Raw genomic sequence first — 26,769 nt, forward strand, 5'->3', positions numbered from 1 at the left:
GGGGGGGTGGCTGGCTACAACCAGGGGGGAGGGGGGTCGCAAGCCTGCACCAACCAACGAAAATGTATGCCATGACTGGGAAAGGAGGACCCTGGGCTAAAGGGATTCACGTTGGATGTTGAAGCTAATACCTTTCGAGGCGGACTAGGGACTGATGGAGCCGAATGTGGTTGTTGGCCGTTGAGTTGATATGTCATTCTGGTATTGGGGCGGCGTTGGGTTGGGAGTCAACTTGGAAGACAACGGTTTTTTGTGGACTAAAAGCCGTGCCCATGTATTAACCCAACTTAGTATCATTTGCGCACTGAAAATTTGGCAATACTTGTCCAAGGTAAGCTTATTGTCTGGTGTTTTTCTTTTGTTCGACGTCACTGGTCTCGGCCAGTATTGCCTCTTTTTGGTGGTCACACTCCATTGACAGGTTTACCAGCATTGACGCCGGTTGTGTCGGTGTCAAAGTTCCCATCTCATGTCCGTGAGTCGAAAGATTGCGGAGACATCGAAGGAGGAAACAAGAGTTTCCCAAAGTACGAGGCGACGAATACTTCACTGTTCAGTCGACAGGGTGTGCTATTGTTCGGGGCTGATTCTCCTGATTGTGAGACAGAGATCTCACGTAGGGATTGCATGACGGGTTTTTCGTGGCTTGTTTAGCTGGCACCTGGACATCAAGATATTGGAGAGCCCTTATACAGCCTTGTCGGGTGCTCGAGAAAGCAGCTCAATGCTGGAGGCAGGGACATTGACAGCCATTTTCAGACATGGCAATAGGCAACTGTGGGTACCTCTACCTTCTACCTTGTCAGTTGTAGGAAATAGAAACAGAAGAATGTCTTTACCGGAAGAGAGCCGCACTTTCCCTTGACACATCCCAGGCGGGACACAGATAAGGTAGGTAAACCAGGTAGTAGGTAGGCGCCCAAGTCCCCAGGAAGACAGACCTCTACCCTGCTCTTCCTCTGCTGTACTCTCCTCTGCCCCGACGGGGAACACAATATTTGGGAAGGTGCAATGCAGGCCGCGTACCTCGATCTTGTCGGGTAAGTACTACACGGTAAGCGCATACAACTGTGGATCTATTCTGAAGATCAAGCAGTAGTAATAGTAGCAGAAGAATAAGGCCTACGAAGACAAGCAATGGCCGACTGAAGTTGGCTCGACTTGACGAGACAGAGGATTTATAGACATGATGACAACAAGCAACTCGCTACCACTCACACTTCACAAATGACGTCTTGCAGATTACATTCGCATTGCCACATACCTGCCAAACTAAGGAGACGTTTATACGAATAGTCGGTATGGTGATCGGGCCAAAGCTTGTTTCCGTTCCTGACGAGGGTTTTTCCCGCGATGTACCCTCAAACCATCAGATCATGAAGTTGAGCAGGATGAGACCTGGTCTCTCGATACAAATCCAATGTCTTTTTGTGCTACCCATACAAGGAGAATCCCTCAGTGGTGCTGCAGACCGAGTGGTTTGTTGGCTGTCAAAGCGATTTCTGTGTGTGCAAGGGCGAAACATTTATGTGCAGTTGGCTTTTGGCCTGGATGATATCGACCCTCGAACCCACCTCGGAGCCGGAGTCTGTATGAGCTGTCACATACCACGTTGTTTGCCATACAGTAATATGTACAACAAAGCACTTCGGAAGCGGAAGCAACCTTGACAGGATTTTCCCTTTCCCCCCCCTCTTCTCTCTTTCTTTTTTCGCGCTGTTGCTTTGGGCTCCGGCAAAGGCAACACACTTCGCTTACACCCTGGCTGATCTGATCTTGTTCAAACCTTAACCGACAAGGGCATCGCTTCTATGAAAAGAGTGAAATGCGACTTTGTTGACCCAGGTACCAGTCACTGGGCCCTTTCAACATCGGATTTCGTGACTTCTACTAGAATAGGTAATACATGTTATAAAAGGCGTCTTCAGCGTCCAGGTATCGGACAAATTGCCAGCCTGCATGATTCTGCACGCTTGGTCTTGCAGTAGCTAGCTGCTTTCTCGAATATACTTGAACTGCCATCGCCGATTAGGGACCCCCCTGATCGTCGGGGCCAAGCCGAGCATACCTATTCAACAAATAGCAACTGGCTTCCGCCTATAGAAACAGCAAGACCCTTGGTGCGCACGCATGTGTGCAACTAGGTACACGCACCGAGGTGCAGAAGAATGATCTACAAGAGCCGTCCGGATATATGGGCTAGTTAACGTTTCTTTTTCTTGAGCAGAATCTGCATAGTCTAGACTAATTGTCTGCTGCCGACTCAGTCCCTGGCACCCCTGCATATTAGCCGCCCAAGACACAACAATGGTGAGGTTGGTGCTCTGTGCAAGCTGAACATTCGAACGGGGGAAGTCCTTGATAGGTAGGTGACGTTCTTTGCGGCTGAGAGTGATGGGCATCAAAGTCTTGTTCCCAAGAACTCAGGATACAGCCTAATCGATCCAACGCACCCGAGGCATGCAGTCTGCGCGGCGGGCTCCCATTCGTCGCCACGTATCTGTATCATCTCACGCATTAAGCATATTGCCAAGCTCTGCTTACTGTAGTTATGTGCTGCCATGACCAACCCTCACCGTAAGCCTATGTTTAACATGGATCGTGTAAGTCAATTCAAGGGTTTGTCAATACGAAAATGTTGGAATTTGTAAAACTATCATTACTTGAGCCCAGAATGAAGTTTAATCGTCTGTCTAGCCTGAACGCCGTTGATATCTCTACCCCAAAGACCACGAGTTTTCCTCAGTCCCGCTCCCATTAGTCTGCTTTTGTCTCACGTTGACAGCTAAAACGCGCTGGCACTTCGAGCAGATAGGGCGTTTAGCCCGTCTTCTTCTTCTTCTTAGGGCGCTCGTCTTCGTCCTCGCCGTCGTCGTCGTCGTCGTCGTCGTCATCGTCCTGTTCGTCATCATCGACGTTGCTTTCGTCACTGCCTGAGCCATCACTCTCGTGAGCACTATCGTACTCCTCTGCAACATCGCTTTCACTGTCAGTGCGGAAATCTTCATCCACACTCTCTTCATCTTCATCAGCCGAGCCGCGGTCAGCCTTGGCGGCCACCTCGTCTTCGGAGTCATCCATCTGCTGGTTCATGGCAGCAGCAAGCAGATTGGCATCCTCGTCGATCTCGTTCTTGACCCGTAGACCCTTGAGCTTGAAGAAGCTTTCAAGAGCCTTGAGATCCTCACGACTAATGTTACTGAACTGAGATGAGCCGGCGCCGTTCTTAAGGAGGACAGTGATATCGAATGTCGACAGTGCCGAAACAGCTCCACTAACACGCGAGAAAGTGACCGATTGAGTCTGCTCATACGCGATATATGTAGCGGGTTTGGGCACAAACATGAAGGCCTTCTCGAGACAGTAGAGGAAACCCTCACTTGCCTTGATGGAGCACTTGATGCCGTACTGGTTGCGGTGTCTAAACACAAGTCAGCAATTGGATCAGTTGACAAAGTACAGAATACATACGTGATAAAGTCCTTGGCGGGTGATGAAATCTTCCTGTTGCCTAGACCACGGAAAATCTTAGCCACAACTTGATGGAGAGGTTCCTCGTAGTGAGGCTCGAGCTTGTCTTGGTATTTGCTCTTGAGCTCCTCCTCGTTAAGGTTCAGATCGATTGTGACCTCCTCATCTTTCTTAAATTGCATCACAACAAAAGGGTATCGTGTTTGACCCTGGCGCAGAGGTGGATCAAGACCCATGACAAGCATGTAGTGCACCTCGTCGGGCTTAGGAAGTACCATAAACTTCTTGATGGCCTCGTACTGAATTTTGTAGTCGTATGTTTTGCCTCGAAGTCGGAAAGAGGCTTCGTACATGTCGATATCGAAACGACCTCTGGGTGTAAGATGTAGGACGTCCAGGAAGGTGGCAATAGTATCGCCAGCCGTCTCGCCAATCTCAGCCTTATCGATCAAAGTCTCATAGAACAGAGTCGCGGCATTCTTTTCTTGCTCGTCGTTACCGGCATCACTTCCAGCGTCCTCTCCCTCAGCCTCTTTTCGGGTCGTCACACCGGGAATGTAGAATCGCATCTCGACAAGCTGGTCTCGACCGGCGGCAGCTTTGGAGCCCTTGGACCGGGCACCGCCAAGTTGGGCATTAGCACCTGACTCGGGAAGCGCCATCTCTACTGCGACCTCATTTCGACCAGCCAGATTAGTATTGCCAATCTCTGAATATGGTAGCTCGAAAGCAGGTCGGTTCTGGACGCTGAAGGTGAGCTCAGATTTGGAGAACTCAGCCTTGCCCCAATTCCAGCCACGCAGAGCATGCTCCTTGCTCTCGAGGACCGTGCTATACCAGTTCTTGAACACCTTGGCAAGTCGATCGTAGTCCTCCTGTTGGAAACCGTCGAGCTGGATGATACCAGATTTTGACCGCTGGACAATCTTGATCTCGTACCCCTTGGCGGCGCGACTCCATTGCGCAGAGGCGATGTTATTGTGATCGAGGGTAAAGGTATCGCCGCCGCCAACAGGCTTCCATCCGAAACCGGTCTCGGCAAATCTGCACTTGCCGCTCTCCTTGGAGAGATCCAAGTAGATGTTATCGAAACTCTCGCTGCAAATTGATGATTACGTTAGTGGTTGCTGCGGTAATGGTTGTGGGTGTATCCAGAGAAAGCTCACGAAAAGTCAAGCTGACTGAGGAAGACAAACAAAAAAGGGGGAGGCTGTGGATGAAGACGTACATAGCAGTCATTGTGACGACTGAGCGAGAGTTCTTTGTTGGAAGAAATTGGGCGTAGAGATAATGATGGAGGTGCCGTCTTCGGCTTTGTGGTGAGATAACGGAGGAGAGTTGCGACGGCAGAAGACGTCTATTTGGAAATTTGAGATGACACTCAGCCAAAAGCAAAAGGTTCGCGCTCTGGCGCGTCCTCACGCGGAAAGGCCATTTAAGAGACCCACTCTTTGTAGAGCTCCGGTTTTGCTGGGGAAGCAGGAAGCAGCAAGTCATGCAGGTCCAGTCGGGGAGGTTAAAATAAAATCCGAGCACTATTTGTAGGTGCCAGGTACACTACAGGTATCTATCTGTCTACCAATGTGTTGTCGCAAAGATAAAACAGACCTCTGACATTGGAGTAATCAGGCAAAACACCTCGGACCATGGACTAATTATGCGATTTATAGTACCATCTATGACATTATTGTCATCTATGAGGCCTCAGACACATGCGCCTTGTTATCTTTCACCTGCTGTGATACAAGCTGACTACTAACTAATGTACAAGTACGGTACTGTAAGCCAAGGCCTCTGGGTTACCACATGCTATCGTTCCCGCTCGAGTCTTTTCATGATAAGAAAGGATTCCTCTTACGATACCAAATATCATGTGAATATGCTTTGAGGATAGGTAATTGTTGATCAACAACTCATCGGAGCCCCAGGGCCCCGTGCACCACATAGGCTTCCCCAACGGCCTACGTCGCCCCCATGTGACCCTTCACCCCAGTCCCCACCCAGCGATAGCGTGCATAACATCATAGGCTTGATAGCAGTTGCCTTCGTCTTCGTCTCCGTCTTCGTCCATCTTCCTGTCCGCCATCTCGTCTTCTTTTCTTTCCATCCATATCAACAAACACTTTTTTGTCACTATCACGCAGCAATACCACACAATAACCATCGGGGCAGGTAGTTGATCCCGCCATGACAACAAATCGTCGCTCCCGTCTATCGGGGTTCCGATGCGCCTCGACTGCCCGCGTAACCGCTACTCTATTGTTATCCTTCCTCGCCTTTTCACCATCATCCGCATCCAGCGATTTCGGTGACCGCTTCCACGATGACATTGTATTACCTCCTGGGCCAGTCCTTCCATCGGCCCCCGAAATTCCTGAGCCTGCCGAGCATACGTTCAGTCTCCGTCATATATACCACCATGGTACCCATCTCCATCCTAGTCTTCATCGAAAGCGGGATGTCGTCCATGAACAGTCGAGGGTTTACCTGGCTGCAGAAGACGACTTTAGCGAATATGATATTCTTCGATTGAAAGCCAAGAGTCGCCCCGAGCCAATCCACCGTTTAGCTGATAGAAGGCCATCAGTTGTCGACCCCATGGTGGCCGAGTCGCGACAGAGAGGATACGCAGCTGTTCTTGATGCATCAGCATGGACCATGGATCAAGTTTCGTCTCCCGATATCAAGGATAAGGACACTGTTCTCACCCTAGCTCTCATGACTGCCAACGCCTACGTCGAGCATGATACTGATGCCGATTGGGAGGATGTCGGAGAGCGGTGGAATCGCAGCGCCGATTTCGGATGGGAGTCTGATGGTCTCCGTGGGCATGTCTTCGTTGATGATACCAATTCGACCATTGTCATTGGACTGAAGGGTACAACAACAGCTGTCTTTGATGGAGAAGGAACCACTACTAATGACAAAGTCAACGACAACCTATTTTTCAGTTGCTGTTGCGCCCAGCAAGGTCAGTGGACCTGGCATCAAGTCTGTGACTGTGCCACCGGTACATATTCTTGTAACAACACATGTGTTGTTCAGGCTTTGAGGGAAGAGAACAGATATTACGGCGCTGCCCGCGAACTGTATTCCAATGTCACAGAGCTTTATCCTGATGCTCAAGTCTGGCTCACGGGCCATTCGCTCGGTGGCGCTGTGACTTCGATGCTGGGTATGACATATGGTTTACCTGTTGTTACTTTTGAGGCTGTCCCAGAAGCTCTCCCAGCTTCCAGACTAGGCCTACCGGTCCCTCCTGGCGCCAGTGCCGAATACCCTCAAATGCGTGAGAACACGGGCACGTTCCACTTTGGTCACACCGCGGACCCTGTATATATTGGAACATGCAATGGTGCAACGGCTTCCTGCACGTATGGTGGCTATGCTATGGAAAGTACTTGCCATGCTGGTTACGAGTGCGTCTACGACGTTGTCGCCGACAAAGGATGGAGAGTTGGTATTGGTACACATCGCATTCGTTCGGTCATAGACGACGTCATCAAGAAGTACGATGGTGTCCCCGAGTGCAAACGGACTCCCGAGTGTCGTGACTGTGCCCAGTGGAAGATGTACGAGAGCAACGGGACTGAAACTACCACAACGTCTTCACCCTCGACTACCAGTACGACGCGTACTCGAACCCGTACATCAACCTGTGAGACACCTGGCTGGTGGGGTTGCCTTGACAAGACCACCCCGGTTACGACTACAACATCGACCACATCATCGTCCACGTCTACATGCAAGACCCCTGGATGGTTCGGTTGCAAAGATAAAACGACGTCAGAGAGTAGCACTACTACAACCACGGAGGCTTCGCCCACAACAACTTGCGAAACTCCTGGCAGGTTCTGGGGATGCCGCGATGAGGTGGAAGCTACGACAACTGCCAAGCCTGGTCAAGTAACCAACGTACCCGTTACTGCTGCACCTACAGGCACAACGGACGATAGTTTGAGCACGGCCTTACCAGAGACTCAGAGGTGCCTTGCTCGTAACTGGTTCGGAATCTGCAAAGAATGGGCCATTGATGACCTTGAGTTTGCTACAGATGAGATGTAGGAGGTGATTTGTAGGACTACCTGTCGAATCGGCCTTAGGTATTTATGGCATTGCCTGTGCAACTTGACTGCAACTAAAGGTGATGCATAACCTTGCCTGGGTTCCGATAGCGGTCTTGCTTGTTTTGATGTGTTGATTTAGAGACAGACATACCTCTCGGGTGGTGGTCGCAATTGCTTGAAACATTCTGCATAATACTCATGAGCGCCATGAGGATGGAGTTCGCACTTGGCTCATTGACCAAAACGGCGTTAGGTTAGGAGTTTAATAGGTCGCGCATACGTGATCTGCATCTGAAGAATGCAAATTTAGAAGAGTTTCAAAGTTACCTAGACATGATATATGGCTATTAATGATTATATTAAATATATTTATTCCTCTATACCAAATGCAAAGCGTAGGTACCTAGTGCAGGTAGCCCTGGAGCATGTGCCCTGGAATGCACCTATCATATAACACTGTCTGTTGTGATGTCAGCAACAAAAAAATAATCCATCCAACTTCTCCCCACCTAGATATCTGTTAAAACGCGTCCACTTTACATCTTCAAACCACCAGGCGTGAAGCTGCAACATCACAAAACTCATTGGCGTGATTTTTGTTATCGCTTAGGAAACGCCATGTAATATTCATAAACTTGGGTCGCCTATATCATTGATTATTCGCGATGGAATCGACAGACATCCCTATTTGGGGACCAATGTCCCCTTTGTCTTCTATTGTATCCAGCCTTGACGACTTAACCCCCGCCGACAGCGACATTGCCAGTGATGCCGATAGCGACGCCGAAGTCCAGAAGGGCACAAGTACCAGCAAAGATGTCGATAGCCAGGTCAACAGTGAAGGCACGGTCGAATGGCTCGCCACGACTCGAGAGCGCCGTTCCACTGCTGGCAATCGAATGAAATCAATGCTTGCCAACGAGGAGCCCGATTCCGACCTTGAACTATTATTTGCCGAAGACGAGAACGACCAGGGCTTTTCTGAAGTTGATGAGAATGGCTCCGATGTACAAATGGATTCTTCAGACGACGAAGACGATAATGGCAACAATGACGATGATCTCGAGGGAGAGAAGGAGTTGGAAAAGCAGGCAAAGGAGCGTCGTTCTGCTCAGCGCAAGCGAAAAGCCCAAGAAGCCATTCCCGCCAAGTTCCGCAAGAAAGTCCGAATCGACCCCACGACCAGAACGCCAGCAGCGCCCATGAGACCTGCACCGAGACCAAAGAAGAAATCCGAGCGCACTTCATGGTTACCTTCAGCCGCCGACCTACCGACTCGAGCTTCGTCCCGTCAAACGACACGTCTATCAAAGGAGCAACTCCATCAGCAAATGGTGGAGCGAGAGGAGCGCCGGGTAAAACAGCTAGCTCAGATGCAGAAGAAGGCGGCCAAGCTAGAGGCGATGAAGAAACCACCGATGACGCAGGAAGAGAGGCTCCGAGAGGCAGCCATCGTCGAGAAACGAAACAGCAAAAGTCTAAACCGGTGGGAAGAAGCCGAGAAGCAACGCGAAGAGGAACGTCGAGCAAAATTGGCTGCTCTTCACAACAGAACCCTGAAGGGCCCCGTAATAACTTTCTGGAGTGGTATCGGAGAGTGGATGGGAAGGCATATGGTGATCGAGGAGCCTGCGAAGGAGAAGAGAAAAAGGGGCGAAAAGGCGAAGGGTAAAGATATGGAAAAGATGACCACGGTGGAAGAACAAAAACCGAAAGGTCAAACTGCTCTTGGTGACGCTACTTCGAATACCAAGGAACAGCTGGCGCAAAGTCAACCACCAGTGACAGCTTCGCCCACACCACCTGTAGCGTCAGAATCAAAAGAAACCAAAGCATCTGACCCGATCAAAGGCGACGACTGTATCTCAAAGCCTCGAGATTCTTCTTCAACAGCAAAAGACGGCACTACTATGCTCAAGACTGAGGATGCCAACCCTTCTTTGGCGATGCCTCCGCCGCCTCACCCACCACCTACACCTCCCAATGGTCTGGCTGCTCCAACTCTTCCACCCTCGAAAACCATATCACCACTGAGCCCTCCTGCCAGTGGCCTCGCTGCACCGTCTCCACCTCCGCCTACACCAGTCGGTCCAACGACAACAATCTCCTTTGCCCCTCCTACATCAGGGCTGTCTCGTCCGCCAGATTCCAAACCGTCTGGGGTTCTTGCGGCTCCCATACTCGCTCCGCCCCTAGGCATCGGCGGTAACGGAGCTGTGCCTCCAATGATGGGTTTCGGCAACCCTAAATCTAATGTTCTTGCACCCCCAAATACATCCCAAAGTGCCATGCCGCCTACTTTATCTGCTACCGCTCCCACCAAGAATGCTTCATCTACTATTCCTAGCTCTCAAGCAAACCCTTCGACAACAGCTACACCAGCATCTTCTACGACAAACCTTCGGCCAACTGTGAACTCTTCTACTCTCCAGGTTACATCCTCTACTCCCAATAACTCTAATATAGCTCAAGCTCTCGAATCCCAACCTCAACCATCAACCGGAGCCCGAAATGCTATAGTGTTTCAAAGTTTTGACGAAAACGCCCTCAAGGATCGTAGCATCCAAACCCAGGTCATCTTTGGCCGCAAGATGAATAGGCTCTCCAGTAAGATTACACATCTCCCGTTGAACGCCACCTTATGGGCTTTTTGCTGACCGTTGCAGAACCTTCCCCTGCACCTCTTTGCGTCATCACAAACCATCCTGCTCGGTATCGTGATCCACGTACCGGTCTCCACTACTACAACGCCTACGCGTACCAAGAGATTCAACGCCTCACCCGCGGAGAGTACCAGTGGAGTCATATTCTAGATGCATGGGTTGGCTGCGGGACATATGCTGCGAGAGGCGTCCCTGAGCGCTTCTTGAACCCTGACGCGAAAGGACCTGAGAAGAAACCGATCTCGCATGAGGGCGTCAAACAAAATGAGGCCACCATTGATACCCAGAACCGAAGCCCTGAGATCAAGGCCCCTGAGGTAACATCGGAAATCCGACCTTCTGGTGAGAAGATGACCGGGATTGGACAAGGATCCTCCACACCACCAAATATAGAGCCCAGCAAGGCTACGCAACCCAGTACGGCGTCACCGGCAGTCATCGGATCTGCAAATGCCACTAATCCAGCGGCCGCAACAACCCCTACTCCAGTTCTGACAAACTCTACCAAAAGCAATCCATAAGTGCCGTTTCGAAAGGGGTCACAGTACTCCAGTCGGGCACCTAAGGCATTTCTTTCTTTTTCTTGAACACATAGTAATAGTGTTTCTCTTAGATAGACACGAAATTGGGCTTGACGGAGTCTGTATGATAACATGATAGGCATTACAACATGTACCACCACATAGAAATACACCATATACCTAGGTCGGAGAAAACAGGCTTCGACATGAAAATGTATTGTTATTGTCACGTTTCTATTAAAGAATTGATAAATGGACGAGAGTAATGCGACGGGACCGGAACAGTATTGTGAATTGCCATTTTTTTGCCTTATTATTTGATCTAAAATTCAACGTTTTGCGATAGTTGAACCACTTTACTTGACGAGAATCTAAGCAAATGACCCAATCCGCAAACCGTACTTCTGGGAACCTTGATTTCCCAGTCGTGTTGCAATAACTGCCGTGTCGTCCGTCTGTCTCGTGAACCATGATGTCCCCATCCCTTCCCGCTCTTTATATGTCCTTTTTTATGTTTTTTTGTTTTTCCTTTCATCCTGGCCCGTTCCTTATTACCATCCCTGTGGAGGTCCGTATATATCGTCAGCTTGCCCAGCTGAACCCTTTTCTTTTCTCCAACGCCAAAATGCAAACCCCGCTATGATTGTGTTCATCGAATGTTGAACTGAAATTTTTCAATAACTGGAAGGAAACGCTGTGGAAACGACATAGATTGTAGAATTTGATGAGTGTTCGGTCCTTAATCAAGGTCGATTTGTAGTATCGTGAGGAAAACCCGAGTTTATGACAATGCCTAGTTGACCTTGGAGCCAATGATATCGGCCATCCACCCCAACTCGGCTGCAAAGTCGTCGAGTCCTGTGTCAATGGGAGCACCAAGGAAGTTGTTTCCGCCGACAGCAAAGCCCGAATCGCCTTGGGGAAGCAGAGATGGAGAGTTCACCTTCGGGTAAGGTGATTGAGACTCAGCAGTCTTGGGGCCGTGGCCTTGCGACTCTGGGAGGCTATAGCACTCGAATGAGTCGGTGGTGGAGAGCATGCCGAGTGCTGGCTGAAATGAAAGGATCTCGCTATTGTTGTTTGATGCAACATCGTCCTCGTCATCAGTAAGATCGAAGAAGTTGGTTCCTTCGTCCTCGGGAAAGTTTGGGGTGGCCGGCGACAGGAAGAAGCTTGTTGCAGGGTTGATTCGTGGTCGGAGTGACTCTAACCTAGGGCGAGAAGGAATCACCGCTGATGCAGGTACGCTGGTGGTCTCCAACCAGCTGTGTTTGGAAGACTTGGCGGAACTTGGGCGCAGCGAGCTAGAGTGAAGCATGTCGGCTCTGACAGATTCGGATGAGAGAGATCGCTTGAAAGGAGGCGGTGAGAGATGAGTAACGTAAGGCTGGCCATCAGAGGCCGCAGAAGAGGCGAAGTTATCGTCATCGTCGTTTTCATTGTCCTCCACGATATCATCAGGAATCATGATTGATGGCCTCTCACTAAGACTGGATCCAGGACGAGGGCTGTCATCGGACAGGAAGCGCCGAAGAGACTCAGGTGAGATATCTCTTGTTCGAGTGCCCTCTGATGGTGTTGTGCAACGGTAATCCACATCCTCATGTGTGTCGTGGGGAGCTGGAGATCGGCCACGTTCCCCATCTGAATTCGTCTTGCGACCAAATAAGCGCTTCCATGCCGCCGGGGCTGGTGATAATGACCTAGAAGAAGACTTGTGGTGCAGTGCGGGAGATGAGCCAACCCGATAAGGAATGTAGTTGACAGGTGCTGAGGGCGCGGGTCGAGGTGTGGTGTATTTTGATTCGGGGTTCATGGTTTTTAAATCGGCAGTATGTATGGAAGTAAGTGAAGCACTTCGCTGTCGGAGAGCCTGCTCGACAGGAACGATTAAAGTATTGACTGTTTGGCCAGGAAGATATGGACAGGCTGTGGTTGAAGGCAAGGCTGGGTCGTGTGTCTCGACGGAGCCATCTAGCTCATACTGAAAGCCCATGATTAGAATGAATGAATGACTGGATTAAGAAAATGATGTAAATGAGTGGATGAAGAATCGAAAGCAAGTGAGCGTGAAGAGGTTGATTAAATGTGTTTAGGTGGTTGGGCAAAAGGGAAAAAGATGAACGAATGGAAGTATAAGCAGGAAATATTCGTTAGTTTGACGCAAGGGAGAGGGATGGTTTTGTTAAGCAATGTAGTGCAATATGGTGTACCGAAACAAATGGAAATAGGTACAGTACGTACGTAGTAATAATAGGTGTGACCCATCTTGAGACCACCGTGCCTCTTGACGGGATACGAAGCGGTACCTGAGCTTGAGCTTGTTCCAGCGCCTGTAGCTACGCCTGAGCCAGCGCACGTCGCAGAAGCCGAGACGGAAACGTCGTCACAGACAATGTCACGAAAAGAATAGCAACCTCTCCACTGGTCACGGCCCCGCCGGGTGTCTCGTTGCATGGGGTGAGATTGGCTAAAATTGTCCCACGACCCAATGAGATGCACGGACTGAGTTGAAGGGTGTGTTTGACTGGGGATGCTTGTCAGCGGCCGTCGTTGAGAGCTATCGGGTAAAGGCATGGAAGTGGAATGGAAGTAAAGGAAGAGAAGGGTAGGCCAGGGAAATTGCACCACAGCCAGCCACACTCGCTGGGGCCAAGGGGTAAAGAAACAACTTGGTGGACATGAGTGATAGAGCTGGCAATCGTGGGGAGACAAGGGAACCCATGGATCGATCCGTGGATTGGATACCCGGCAGATTGTACAGCAACCTTCCAGCTGAGCCCAACCATTTCTCCAGTCTTATTCATACATGTATCCATACCAAGCAGTGCAACTGGAGGGAGGCTGGCTGGGATAGATCCGACGCTGACTTCAGCTCAGACCGTGGGCAGGCGTTGTAACAAAAGAAAACATGCGACTTTGTTTTTTCTCCCATACATTCTCGTGTCTTGAACACTAGGGGGGCTGGTCGGGGACAGGGCCATATTCAGATGAGATTCATGCAAGGGCGTGAGAAGAATAAGACAATTGGAGCATACCACGGCAAATAAGACACTTCTAGGTAACGAGTGCCGATCCGGGGTACAGGGTGGAATGGTAACGTTCGATAATTGAAACACAAAGGGAATGTTCGGAGATTGAAGCTGTCGCAATCGAGATGAATGCGATTGAACAAGGGAATAGAAGAACAATGGTTGTAGCGGGATTAGACCGAATCAACGGTTTCGTAGGCGATCCGCAGGGCAAGCAGTAGTGGATCAGATGTCGACCAGCGAGAAGCGAAGTAAGGGAGGGAGCAAACAAGCAAACAAAGAAGATGATGATTTAAAAAGAAGAAGAAACAAAAAACGGTCCGAACTCACAGCAAGAAAGTAAAGAGGGTTGTTGATGGATCCATGATAAACAACAGGTGACGGGTCTTCAGCACAGTTAATATGGAAGAACCCGCTGTAGGGATTTTTGATGAGCTTGGGACTAATACGGCAAAGCAGCCAAAGAGGCCCACGATAGCGCCTAAAGACTCTGATGCTGGGAACTATGAGAGCTCGAGATTAAACAACAATGGGAGGCCGATGAAACACCATGAGGTGTTCGTCGCATGTTCAGACGGGCGCGAACTGGTGTTAGAGACTTGAGATTGGGTGCTGATGATTGGATGTGAGACTACCGAACTACTGTGAACTTGCTGGCAGCCAATGATCTGGCGAGAGCCCTGGGAGTTGACGGATAGTAAGCGCTGCGACGGAGTTTTTGGAACAATGCTTGACGAATATCAACGGGTACCGAGAAATGGGGCAAACTCAGGTACGGAATGCGTCACAGAAGGACAGCGCTTATGCGCAAGGCATTGAATGCCAGGCGACGCGGAAGCGAGACGAGAATAGTCGGCGTCTGAGGCGAAGCAGCACAACGCACAGAGTAGATAGAACAAAGACGTAAGCGGAGAAGCAAGGGCGGCTAGTGTGTAGTTGATTGCCTGCCTGCTTGCTGGCTGGTGTTCGTAACGGAAGTTGCTTGCTTCTCGCCTGCGACACTCGAGCAAAGTCGTGGCCCCAAGGTGATCGATGCTGCAAGTGCCAGTGCCAGTGCCAGTGCAAGTGCAATTGCAAAGGCGTGCGCGCGCGGACGAAGGAGGGTTCCACTAACAAAGAGACGTAGACTCTTGTTTAATTGTGTTTGGCTTCGTTTAGTTTGCGTTATTGGCCGTCTCAGTCTCAGATGAGGAATGGATGGGAGGGAAGAAGGGAAGAAGGGAGAAGTAGATGCAGACACAGAAGCATGGAAGATGCGAATTCAGTACAGTTGACTGGAAAAAGGAAGGAAATATGAGACTAGGTTCCTTCCCACCTTGGCTTGACTTAACAATGGCGTGGGAATTCGAGATTGCGGAAAGAGCGGGAGGAAAGATCCAGGTGTGTCTTGCAAAGATGGGGAAGAAAAGCTCCTTCCACCCTTCGAATTAATTAAACCTGACGTAAGTATATAGAGTCAAGGACCTCGCCAATCGATTAAGGTTAAGTAAAACCAGAAACTCCGTCACTTCGCTTGTTACGATTGGAAGAGACTCATAACAATTCAGCTTAGCCCAGGTCAATGTTGCATGTATCGGCCTCCAGTAGGACCAACCAAGCTGAGATCGTGAGAGGTTGAGAGGCTCCTAAACCCTGCACAAAAGGCGTCAAGGGGGGAAGACTTGCTGCTTCCGGGATGGGTCTTGGGCTATTGGCCTATCGGGCTTGCGCTATCAGATATTGCCTGCTTCTACAAGGTTACCTCCCGCTATTGGTGATCACCAATTGACGGCACAGATGCATGCCTCGATGCGATGATCTGCAGTCGCTGGCTGACACGACACGACATGTCTTTGTTATTGTTATTGTCAGCGAGATCTCTGACAGACAAAGAAGGACAAAGACATGCATGGTGAGAATTGTACTACAGATAACAAAGGGACAGAGACAAAGTAACAAAGGCCTTAGGGGAACAAGAGCGATCTTCGCTGGTCTGTATCGCAATAACAAGGGTTTCCTAGCATATCGAACATTGGTGAGCTGCTATTGGCCGAGTAGGCGTCTCGAGCGCTTCCAACATCGAACTGAACATGATGTTCTAAACTCCAACGAGCGTTAGTGCTCAGCCTGAGACCTTGTGGATCGTCAACTGACAGGGATCCTCACCAAACCCAGCCGGGATTCTGGGATCGTGAAACCACCGAGGGCGTCATAAAAGACGGGGCATTTTGTAAGCATGGCAGCTTGGCTGGTTGTGCGATTTATTACTGCCGACACTTGGCTAATTGCCATGTCTTGGATCCTCAAAAGGGGAGGGACGGGTGTGGTTTGGATTGGCCAACATATCAATAGTTCAGCTGCAAGAGTGAAGATTGTGTGGCTGCTTATTCAATCTCGTTTTAACGAACCATATGAGTCAACATAAACTATACTACGGATTAAAAACAAGTAATCGTCAAAGTCCCAAACAAATGACACTCACCTGTGACTTCAAGTTCTTAGGAGGTAGGCCTCATTCCAGTCTGAGCTCTCCACTTATAAGCTCGAGCACCAGTTGACATGAAAATTCAGGGTCCTATTAATTGAAGCCACTGAAACCCGCCTGAGCCGCCACCTCTACAGTTAGTCGCATGGAGCAGCGGGTAGGTAATTTGGTGTCGGCGCTCTAAGTAGGGACAGGGAGAGTCAATAATAGGTCTGACCAACCCAGACCCAACCCGGATGTACGGGAAAGGAAAGAGAAAAGGAAAGAGAGGATTTTGTATCCGTACTCGCATGCATACGAATCAGCAAGTTTGAGTTGATATTTGGTTGGTATCTATCGCAGCCACGTCGTCGGTCATCACCGTGGGCAACAGCTGCAAGCCCAATCGTTAACGTTTTCTTCTCGACGCCTTCTACGCACTTTAAGCTGCAGCTGCAGTAAGCATGAATGCACAATAAATTACACAACTGCTTTTTATTGTCTCGGATACAGACAAGACTTTGATATCCGCCCTTATCATCATCCCCCTTCCAACGCCTTGTTGACTTTGCTTTTCTCCGCGGTGAATCACGTCACGATATTCTCACCTTTCGGAGAACTTCCAGGGAAACTTGATATTGCCAAGTCACATGTGCTATGTCCTTTGCTTTTCCCATCCCGACGCCAACTCAGCCCACAATACACAGACAGACCCATTCTGTTGTGGAGGATTAATAGGCCATAGTGTTCTCTCCCTCTCCAACCTGTCTCCCTGTATCTATGTGGATACATCGATCAACATCGAGAAAGAAAAAAATCATGATCAAGAATTTTACTCTAGACATTCATGCTGACAGGACGCCAAGGCGGAAGATAACGAACCGTCTTCTCAGGTATGTCTAATGCACATAAAGTACGGATAGTCCTCGCTTGATCTTCCCCGTGCCGTTATCTTCTATATGAAACATCCGTAACTAGTCTACCGAACTATCCACTCGGCTGGTTATGTTTGTACAACTTGTGTATTACGTAGTATAGTTCTTGTGGCTGAGACAAGCAGACAGTCAAATGTTTTCCCTATCCGTCTTGTCATTGTGGAACGTGACACAGACATACATGATTCAACGAACGCCCTACATACAACCAGCGAACATCTTCATCTCCGGGAGCCACAATCATGGACCCAACTTCAGGTCGGTGCTTTCTTAGTCTGAGGTCCAAACGTTGGAAAACAGCAAACGGCGCGATAAATTTTATTCGAAGTCTGCTAGCTGAGAAGGTATCACGCTCTGCTTCTCTTCGCCCCATGAAATCAATTTCGAGGCTGTCATCCCCCCGCATATCAAATCTGCTCTTGAGCAAAGCGTTTTTGTTTCAGCGTTTCACCGCTGTTCAATGCCATAGTTTATTCCGGTACTATATACAGCACGCACGACCACATAATACTTTAATAACTTCCTCTAGCCCATCGGCGTGCTAGTCTTGAGTATGGAGTCGTTGATGAAAGGAGCGGAGCGAATAAGTGATATGAGTTCTGATCACTCACTATGGTATAGGTTAACTACAATACTTCCTTTCTTACATGTCGTTTCACGATATTGATACAATCAGTCATTGATAGGACAGGCAATGTATTCAAACATAAGCAATTTTAAAATAAGATAAGCTATGTGACGTTGGATTTGGAGATCCGGGTTTAGTGTTTGTACAAACAGGGGATAAATACTTTGACTCTGTGCAATACACGACCATCAAGCTCATAAGCAATTCACTTCACCCAACCGCACTGAATAAGGATGTTACATTGAATACTATTCTTAAGAATTTCCATCTCCTTCTTCTACTCCTCTCATATTGTAAAAGTAATTGTAGAGTTCGATAGCGCAAACTTAAGCAAGAGCGCAACCTGTCTTGGAATACTCTTACACAGTTCTGCAGGGTAAGTAGACTGGCAGTTGTCATGATCATGATTTCCCAATTTCGACCACCCTAGCTATATGATGAAAGGGAAAATAAATAGTCAATCATGATTTCGACCTTTCAGATAACTGTGTTTTCCATGATGTCCAGGGTTTCTTTGTCTACTCTCATTGATTGCCTAGTTATGCTCATTTTGTCTAGTCTCATGTATAAATGAATGAAGACTCATTCGATCTAAGAAGAGATATGAGCTTAACAGTGATTAGTCTCATGTATAGCATCTCCAAGCTCACTCTATAGACTGTTGGCAATATGTCTTCAATATCCACGGCGCAAAGTCTCAACCTACGCACAAACATTGATCGTACCATTCTGACGAGACGGACATTGCCGTACAAACTTTAAGCAGTGTAGAAACCCCAACATCAAGCCTGATTGCAGTAATGCATGATTGTGCCCTTGCCTGACATGTCTTGTCAAATTCTAATGCTACCTTCACGTTCAACTTGGCTCATGCTTCAGCTCACAATGCGCAATGCGATCTCTAACTTAATAGTGCTCAGATTTGAATGCATCAAACCTCCCTGAGACTGACGATGTGCTATGACATACTCCATGTGGGTATCTTTCAACTCAGAAGAGTGAACTGAGCACCCAACACATTCAATGCAGGCATGAAGCCCATCATACTACGACGCGTCCCAGTTTCAGAATAACAACTGCTGATAATATGATTCTCAATCATCCCGAGGTTCAATCTGAAACACAGTATTATGTACTTGAACAAATTCATTCTCTTGATATATTCCCTTCTGTTTCGACTATGTCCTGCTCTCGCTTCTACAGGAATGAGCTTCAAGTTGACAATCTCGCAAATGCGTGTCTCCCCTGCCGCTAAAAACGATCCGTACATCGCATTCCAAACAGTATGGTACAAATTCAGATGCAAAACAAACAGGGTGAAAAACAATCGTCCACCCAGCAGCACCGTTTCCTCGACGGTCACTCCCTGCTGCTACCCAACCAGCTCTATCTCGATTATCGCAGAGAGGCTCGATGACACGACAGGAGTGGTGGTTTGATGATAACGAAAGTGGGAAGGATATATTAGGCCCAAGGAGTTGGTCCATCGGGCGCCTCATTAAAGCCGTGAATTAAAGATATTACCTTGAGCTTCGAGCCTTGATAATAAATGTCGATGCTGAAAAACGATGTCATGCCCGCAACCAATCCAACCCGTAGCAAAAAGCGCCCCCATTGAATAACGCGTTGACAAACCGATCGCATGCCAGCGATCCCCAGCACCCAAGTAATGTTTTTATTTTCTCATTGGTTTGCGTATCATGTGCTCCTCATGCTGAAATCAAAACAATTCATATGTTAATGCTCCAGGCGAAATTTACCGGGCCTTGGCCTCTTGCTTGGCCTTCTTCTCACTGGGCTTGTTGCTTCTTGAGCCCTTGTACTTTGTGTCGAGAAGAGTGTCCCAGAATGTGAAGAAAGGCTGGGCAAAGTTGGTCTTGATTCCGTAATGTTGATGATGAATATCGTGGTATTCGGCGTTGTTACTGGTAACGAGCTGAAGAGGGTCCCATGGGAAAGCGTAGCCACAGTGGTCGTCGACAGTCTTGATTGTAGACATGGAGAAGAACAGGATTCCTTGGCGAAGAGTCATGCGAGTAACCTTGAATGCGACGGCAGCACCGAGAGTATCGAGGAGGAATCCCTCAACAGGGTGGTTGTAGAGAGCACCGTAGGCGTAAGGCACATAAAGACGGTGGTGGCGGGAGTGGAAGTGAGCTGCAGACCCAGTTAGCTATAGCGAAACTTAATTGATGGCAAAGCCGCAGTAAGAGCCGGCAACGCATTGCTCGCGTGAAACTTACCATACAGCCACTTGTTGACGTGCATCAATCGGTGGAGGAAGTACTGCCAAGTATCGATGATGGCGGCGCCGATAAAGTATTGAATGGCGGGTATCATGAAGTTGTAAATGATCTTGGCAAGTGTGATCTCCCACGACGCGAAAGCAGGTTCCGAGTTCGCGTTAACGAGAGAAGGGTAGTAACCACCAGCGATTGCCCCGGCCAGCAGGGGATGGGAATCGAGAAGACCCTTGGAGATGGCGGTAGCATTGAGGCCGACGAGACTGAGGAGAGTTGGGAGAGCTCTTTGGGCAATACGAATGCGGGTAGCCCAAACAGCAACGTCATACTCGCCCTTGCCTACCATTTCGGGGGGTTCCGACAAGGCAAGGAGTGCGCCGGTAACAACCTGGATGACTTGCTGCACGATAACATCACGAGCGACTTCATAACGGGAGACGTGATTGCGCTTTGTGATTTCTTCGGGCGTGTGAAGTCGATGTTGAGGGAATAAGTCGAGGACGTCGATGGCGTGGAATGTGAGAGACAAGACCCAGTAGACGACGACAGGGAGCAGGAGGTTGAGCCAAAAGTCGGAGACCCAGGACAAGAGGTCAGGCTGGACCTCGAGGCTGAAGATGGGCAGCGGCGGTAGAGCAGTTTCGAAGAGCGTGTGGTTGAATGATGTGCCGGGCGCGACCATTGCGGAACCGTCGGCGAGGATGGAGCTGTCGTTGCCCATGACGGGGTTGGATATTAGAGTATGTGCTATACTTTTGATGCGTCGCGAGTATAAATTTAGACGTAGTTAAGTTGAGGAAAGGAGCGAATAGGTTGAAGCTGAGCGCAAGCCGCACAACTGTAAACAGACAAGCAATTAAAAAACCAATTATTCAACAGGTGAGTCTCTTTTTCGGACAAATGAGGGTCAGGTTTTAGAGCTGGAGGATAACAAGGAATTGGAGGGAAAAGGGAGCGTCAAGCTTTTGGATGGAAAGGCAAGATCAAGTTATTAAGACGGGACTAAGCTGGGCTTGGGCTTGGGCTGGGGGCCCTGGGGGGCAGGAGGGAAGATTAGATTAAGGCGCGTTCGTCCAATCGCTGGTGCCGCTGGGGCCTCTAAAGTGGCAACCTACCTCAGGTACAAGCGAAAAATACTGATATACAGTACATTTTGCTCGGGAGCTTCGGAGACAATCAACTGTGCGATGGAGAAGCCCATAATCATTCCGTGCCCGTGCCAAGGAGACTACAATACAGTAATCAATCTCCTTTCCTTAAACAGACAGCATCATTATTCCCCCCTCTCCTTTAACGACGTTTGATGCGCCATTTCAGACCTCGTACTCTCAAAGGGCAATCCCAATTCCCTGTCTACCGACGTCGCATCATGGATCATGGCATTTTGTATCACCATGGAGTGGCGGCATCAGCCCACGCGTGTCACTGTGCTGGTGTTGACATGTCAGTTTAATTACAATACCTAAATCAATCACATGTGTTAAAGTATCCGTAACGTCGCACAGAATTGCACTGCTGAGAAAGTGGGTTCACTTCACTAATACAGTCCTTCAATGGACTCAGAAAACGTATGTCCTTGTCCTTATTCATTTGTATCACTGCTCCATCGCCTGTTTATGCTTTGAGCGTAGACCAAGCCTTGCAAAGCCTACTGTGGCTCATGCCACTGAAACGTCACCAGCAGGTCATACGTTGTTTGCTCAAATAGTCCCAGCTTCAGATTTGACTAGACCAGGGGCATGCCTCTGGATCATGTCAGTTGTGGTCAGGGTCGTTTAGATTCCCTTTCCCTGAACTGAACGCGAGCGTGAAGCAAGCTCAACCCGCGTATAAATCCGGGGCAAATTTGACCCCTGGCCTACCTTGTCAGGTGTTGAAGATCATCACTTGAACAGGCGTGCAAAGTCACCGCGGCTTCCGGATACTGTGCTCCGATTTGGGTATTTGGTCACGGGAAATGCATAAAGAATTCGATATCGAAAGAATGTCCATGTGTTTTAGACAGGAATTGTGAAGTTGGCGGTACTGTATCCTGAGGATGACACGACAGTTGAGATGCTGATCTCGACTACGTCTGCCGTGTAATTCTATTGGACCGTGACTGACCTATTACATTGCAACCACGTAGTATAAATCCTGCCCATCACTTGTTAGCTGGAAGCCAGCTTGGTGGTCAGCTTGGGTAGTTTTTGCTCACCAGCCAGGGGAAGCTTTCCAAAGAGACTCACCATTTCAAACTTGAACTTTACTCAGAATATTGAGTCAACATGAAAACTCATACCCACAATCCTGGGACTTTGAATTCATGAGTCAACTTCTCTGTAACTTATACTCTCCGAGAAAAAGCCTGAATACCAAACTCTCACACGAATTTGATGCTTTTGAGAATCCACCTGGGATGCTTGATTGGCTGAGAGCTCACGGTAGCGGAAAAATTTTACGGCGTCTAGACGTGCCTTTTTACTTTGCGTGCCGCTAATCTCTTTGAAGCCCCCACTACCCCGCCACTGGGCCTTTTGATTTTTATTATCATCAGGCTCTATTTCTTCCCCTGCTGCGCTCCTCTTTGCCAGTCCTTTCTCTTCTCACCATCCCACTCTAAATATCTCCAAAGGTCCAACAGACTCATACCGCCATCATGCTTATCTACAACGTACGATCCCCGAACAAACCACTTGCTCTACTGTGTTTCCCATCTTCAGTACCCCGCCTTCTGTTGATCCTTCTACCCCGCGCTCGGCTGTGCCACTATTCGCATGATCTTTTACTGACGACTGCAATTACAGGACATCCTCAACGGTGACGAGCTCATCTCCGACTCCTACGACCTCAAGGAGGTTGATGGCATCGTCTACGAGGCCGACTGTGCCATGATCGAGGAGGGTGCTGTCGAAGTTAGTATGTAGTTGCAAATGTTCAGCACAATCTGCTGTCAACAAACATGCCTCTTTACTTTTTGCTGATAATTTCTTCTAGACATCGGTGCCAACGCTTCCGCCGAGGAGGCTGCTGAGGATCTCGACGACGGCGCGGTCAAGGTCAACAACATTGTCAACTCCTTCCGTCTCCAGAGCACCACCTTTGACAAGAAGAGCTACCTGGCTTACCTCAAGGGTATAGAAATATTACAGGAATGATTAAGCAGATTGCTGACGTTAGTTTAGGCTACATGAAGGCCATCAAGGCCAAGCTTCAGGAGAACGGTTCTTCCGCCGAAGACATCAAGGCTTTCGAGACCGGTGCTTCAAAATTCGTCAAGGACACCATCGTCCCCAAGTTCAAGGACTTCGAGTTCTACACCGGCGAGTCTATGGACCCCGATGGAATGTATGCTTCCCTCGCTGCTTAATTTTGACTTTCCTGACGCATTGCTAATAAATTTGTAGGGTTGTCCTCCTCAACTACCGTGAGGACGGTGTTACCCCTTACACCATTTTCTGGAAGCACGGTCTTAAGGAGACGAAGGTCTAAGTTGGCAATAATGCCACGGTGATGTTTTTGGTTCTGTTCCGTCCTGTCTGTAATGACAAACAGGCGAGCAGCGATTTAGATTACGAGCCACACGAATCTCGATTTCGACGCTGGTATATCCCTCGAGATGTAGCGTCGAGACGAAATAAAAAAAGAAAGAAGTTACGAGTTCCATCTATGCCATTGTCGCCTTTTTGCAGTGATACATGGAGTTGCTATAAGAGAATATTGGTAAATTGAACCCCGTTAGCGCCCAGCAATGCTAGTTTCCTCAACTCGTGCCGTGTAAATCAAAACTGGGGCCTCGTTGCCATGGGAATCGGCGGTGGTTCATCATCAGCAGGAGTAGCTGGTGCGCTCACTAGAGCCGGCTTCTTCTTGGGCGGAGGTGGAGGTGGTGGCTTCTTCTTTCCCGCTGCACCTGTCATGCCTGGGGATGATACTCCAGCAGCACTATCATGATCCTGGGCTTGATTGCCTTGGAATTTCGCGTAAGAGCTCTGTGCTTTGTCTATAAGACCATACTTTTGGTTAAAATTATTTGCTGCCTTGGCTCCAGCGGCAACTTGTTCACCATGGCGCTGACGGAAGTTGTTGGCTGTGCTGGCGGCTGCTCGGGCGTCTGAAAAGGAGACTGATGAAGGATCCTTTTGAAACGACGATGCAGTCTTGAGAGCGGCTTGTTTCTGTGCCCACGTAGTCCCTTCGCTGGGAGGTGGGGGTGCTGCTGCATTGGCATTAGACGACGATGAACCGAGCTTAGAGAATCGGTTCTGTAGTTCGCTCATATGCGATGGAGTCTGCGTAGGAGGAGGTGCAGCGACACCTGCGCGCGGGGGCGGAGGTGGGCTTGGAGATGCAGCATTCGAGCGACCAATACCGAAGCCAGGAACATTGATACCTGCTGCGCCCAAGCGGCTCACTGCTCCTTGGTTCAAGAGTCCACTGCTTATAGGAGCAGGGCTAGCGCCGGGTGAGCTCTCCACTGTACTCGCAGAGTTGGTCCTTGGGGGCAGACGTGGTGGTAGGCTAGGAGGTGCTGCTCTTCCTCCTCCTACACCTGTCATGGCTGACTGATATGATGGTGGCTGTGCCGAACGTCCATCGGCGCCGTCTCTTCGTCCAGGTGGCTTGGGTAGGTTATCTGTCGAGAGGCCGGTCGTGTCTACACGATACGGACCGCGGGGTTTTGGCGGCTCCTCGGCTTGGTCCTGAGACTCGGTATATCCATGTTCTTGGGAGCCAGGGGCGTAGGGATCCTGATGGTTTGATGGGGAGGCAGTATCTCTTCTGGGTGCTGCTGGAATAAGACCAGTGCCAGTGCGTTTGGGAGGTGGTGCAAAGCTCGAAGGATCCTTCAGTTGTGATATCGGAACAGAAACATGGTCACCTCTGTCGGCATCATCGGACTTTCCTCTCCCAACAAGACCTTTCTGCAGCAAGATTAGCTTCTGATAGTCGGTAAGAAGAGGAGATTGCTTACAACTTGACCCTTAAGGGAAGTGCCTGCCTTTTCAGGATGCCACCCATTCTTCATAATATCCTTGTATTTAGACATGATGAATTGTCTTGGCAGGGAATGTTATAGGATTTGTCGTTCCTAGAATTGAAGGAATGAGGTTGGAATAGCCAAGTCGCTTGCGGTTAACTTAAGTTGGGTCTAAATCAACTGGGTACGGGAGTGACGCACAGCCAAGCCACTGAAGACAGGGTTGAGGGTCAAGCCACAAGTTGGCGGGGTTGCTCCTGTCAATTGACAGATGGTTTGATGGATTGTCCTGACGACTTGCGATTTAGGCGACGACATGTCTCTCATGATATTGTTGCACAGTCATTTCAGGAACCATCTTGGTTTGAAGTTGGGATCCCGCAGGGTTTTGCTGCCAGATAGAAAGGATTACGTATATCTTGACTCTTTGTCATAAGCTGTACGACTCCAAAAGCGATTTCGTAGACTTGCCCACTTACTAAACAAACATATGAATTGACCAATTCCCATTACGCGACGAGACGCGTCTTCCAACTTCCTCCCACTACAACCTCACTTTGATACAGCGTCCCAACATGGCAGCGCAACAAAACTCAGACTACGAGCTTCTAACAGAGCACTTTGGATATCCTCCAGCCGTATGTCACTCCCGAAAAGATTCATCATGACTGGCCATTAATTCTCCCATAGTCCCTTCTTGACGACATTATCAACACAGTCAACGTCCTCGCCGACCGCGCTCTTGACTCAGTCGAACGTCTCCTACTCTCCATCCCACCACAAGCTCTTGGCTTCTCTAGTAAACACGCGCCGAAAGATGGCTCTTCCACACTGCCGCCCGACGAAGCGGCCAAACTAGAGATCGAACATGGCACACACCAGCTTGAGACGCTGCTCAACGCGTCCATTGACAAGAATTTCGATTTATTCGAGCTATACACAATGCGAAATATCTTGACTGTGAAACCCGATGACCAGCCATACATGCTTTTGGGGCATTACGAGGGTCTGGACTTTGCAGGGCTGGAAGGACAGGATCGCCCAACAGCTGAGTCGGTGACTGCACTACGGAGGAGATTACATGCTAGCCAGCGACTGCACACCGCATTAGAAAGCGAGCGGACACGCAACGATGCTCTACTTGGAAAGTTGAGATCTCTATTGGGTGTTGTGCCGGGTGTAAAGGCAGAAGAAGGACAAGCTGCCCCAGAGCCGCCAGCACCGGATGGCTCAGCATTTGGATTTCTGCGCGAAAAGGCAAGCCTTCAAACTGCAGGAACCGACAAGCCCATCACAACAACAACAGAGTTTACTCTCTCTCAATTACAAGCCCTTCGTGCCCTGTCAACATCACTACGCACACTGCTTCCTGATCTTGGCCCTGCGGATGAAGATACCTCGTCCGACCATGCTACTAGTAGTTCGCGCACCTGGAGGCGTGAACGTCTGGAATATGTTGAAGGCGCATCGCGGAAATACCTCGAAACAGCGAGGGGACTGGAACTTGGAGAGCAGGGTGAGGTGCGCGATGGTGAATGGCAAGGTGAAGGACGCAAAATCACCAGAGGCGATGTCGAGGGCTTGGAGCAAATTGCCTCGATGCTAGGACAAAAGTCGACGATGACAGGGGAGAGTTCTGGTGATGGAGAGCCAATGGATGAATCATAAGTTCGGTTATATGAATTCATTACAAGCGATTAAGGTAGTATTTTGGAAAGGCGTTTAGGCGAAAAATGGTAGAATGGGTATATCGCGATCGAACAATTGTGCATCTGTTTAAATATACAAACACGTGCTCGAGGCACG

At 49.2% G+C, this 26,769-nt stretch overlaps 8 protein-coding genes across 8 annotated transcripts; 4 read left to right on the forward strand and 4 right to left on the reverse strand.

Moving 5' to 3' along the window:
- Positions 1-2,672: 2,672 nt before the first annotated feature.
- Positions 2,673-4,710, reverse strand: FGSG_02518 (FACT complex subunit POB3; the record flags this gene model as incomplete). The annotated part of the gene is made up of 3 exons (XM_011320150.1): positions 2,673-3,421; positions 3,472-4,569; positions 4,700-4,710. 3 exons carry the CDS (start codon positions 4,708-4,710, stop codon positions 2,821-2,823), a joined length of 1,710 nt encoding a protein of 569 aa, XP_011318452.1. The 3' UTR covers positions 2,673-2,820.
- A 523-nt stretch (positions 4,711-5,233) lies between these two features.
- On the forward strand, positions 5,234-7,864 carry FGSG_02519 (uncharacterized protein; the record flags this gene model as incomplete). Its single annotated transcript, XM_011320151.1, has 2 exons — positions 5,234-5,251; positions 5,644-7,864. The coding sequence occupies 2 exons, from the start codon at positions 5,234-5,236 to the stop codon at positions 7,534-7,536; spliced, it is 1,911 nt and encodes a 636-aa protein (XP_011318453.1). The 3' UTR covers positions 7,537-7,864.
- Positions 7,865-7,879: 15 nt separating this feature from the next.
- FGSG_02520 (uncharacterized protein) lies at positions 7,880-10,722 on the forward strand (the record flags this gene model as incomplete). The annotated part of the gene is made up of 2 exons (XM_011320152.1): positions 7,880-10,145; positions 10,205-10,722. Exons 1-2 carry the CDS (start codon positions 8,204-8,206, stop codon positions 10,720-10,722), a joined length of 2,460 nt encoding a protein of 819 aa, XP_011318454.1. The 5' UTR covers positions 7,880-8,203.
- Positions 10,723-10,980: 258 nt separating this feature from the next.
- FGSG_02521 (uncharacterized protein) lies at positions 10,981-14,024 on the reverse strand. Its single transcript, XM_011320153.1, has 3 exons — positions 13,761-14,024; positions 12,967-13,249; positions 10,981-12,706 (listed from the first exon to the last, which is right to left on the reverse strand). Exons 2-3 carry the CDS (start codon positions 13,177-13,179, stop codon positions 11,516-11,518), a joined length of 1,404 nt encoding a protein of 467 aa, XP_011318455.1. The 5' UTR covers positions 13,180-13,249; positions 13,761-14,024; the 3' UTR covers positions 10,981-11,515.
- Positions 14,025-18,791: 4,767 nt separating this feature from the next.
- Positions 18,792-20,969, reverse strand: FGSG_02522 (SUR2 protein). The gene is made up of 2 exons (XM_011320154.1): positions 20,004-20,969; positions 18,792-19,917 (listed from the first exon to the last, which is right to left on the reverse strand). Exons 1-2 carry the CDS (start codon positions 20,722-20,724, stop codon positions 19,517-19,519), a joined length of 1,122 nt encoding a protein of 373 aa, XP_011318456.1. The 5' UTR covers positions 20,725-20,969; the 3' UTR covers positions 18,792-19,516.
- Positions 20,970-22,544: 1,575 nt separating this feature from the next.
- FGSG_02523 (uncharacterized protein) lies at positions 22,545-23,653 on the forward strand. The gene is made up of 5 exons (XM_011320155.1): positions 22,545-22,656; positions 22,790-22,901; positions 22,980-23,117; positions 23,168-23,330; positions 23,390-23,653. Exons 1-5 carry the CDS (start codon positions 22,642-22,644, stop codon positions 23,472-23,474), a joined length of 513 nt encoding a protein of 170 aa, XP_011318457.1. The 5' UTR covers positions 22,545-22,641; the 3' UTR covers positions 23,475-23,653.
- Positions 23,654-23,764: 111 nt separating this feature from the next.
- FGSG_02524 (uncharacterized protein) lies at positions 23,765-25,032 on the reverse strand (the record flags this gene model as incomplete). The annotated part of the gene is made up of 2 exons (XM_011320156.1): positions 23,765-24,907; positions 24,958-25,032. The coding sequence occupies 2 exons, from the start codon at positions 25,030-25,032 to the stop codon at positions 23,765-23,767; spliced, it is 1,218 nt and encodes a 405-aa protein (XP_011318458.1).
- Positions 25,033-25,538: 506 nt separating this feature from the next.
- FGSG_02525 (uncharacterized protein) lies at positions 25,539-26,631 on the forward strand (the record flags this gene model as incomplete). The annotated part of the gene is made up of 2 exons (XM_011320157.1): positions 25,539-25,601; positions 25,654-26,631. 2 exons carry the CDS (start codon positions 25,539-25,541, stop codon positions 26,629-26,631), a joined length of 1,041 nt encoding a protein of 346 aa, XP_011318459.1.
- Positions 26,632-26,769: the final 138 nt, after the last annotated feature.

This window comes from Fusarium graminearum, chromosome 1 (assembly GCF_000240135.3).
Source record: "Fusarium graminearum PH-1 chromosome 1, whole genome shotgun sequence".
NCBI classification, from domain to species: Eukaryota; Fungi; Ascomycota; class Sordariomycetes; order Hypocreales; family Nectriaceae; genus Fusarium; species Fusarium graminearum.

Coding starts and splice junctions, on each gene's coding strand:
- FGSG_02521 (XM_011320153.1), bottom strand. CDS start 13,179: ATGCAACGAGACACCCGGCGGGGCCGTGACCAGTGGAGAGGTTGCTAT. Junction 12,707..12,966: donor GTCACACCTATTATTACTAC/GTACGTACTGTA, acceptor ATGGGCTTTCAG/TATGAGCTAGATGGCTCCGT.
- FGSG_02522 (XM_011320154.1), bottom strand. CDS start 20,724: ATGGGCAACGACAGCTCCATCCTCGCCGACGGTTCCGCAATGGTCGCG. Junction 19,918..20,003: donor CGTCAACAAGTGGCTGTATG/GTAAGTTTCACG, acceptor CTGGGTCTGCAG/CTCACTTCCACTCCCGCCAC.
- FGSG_02523 (XM_011320155.1), top strand. Junction 23,118..23,167: donor CTACCTGGCTTACCTCAAGG/GTATAGAAATAT, acceptor ACGTTAGTTTAG/GCTACATGAAGGCCATCAAG. Junction 23,331..23,389: donor TCTATGGACCCCGATGGAAT/GTATGCTTCCCT, acceptor ATAAATTTGTAG/GGTTGTCCTCCTCAACTACC.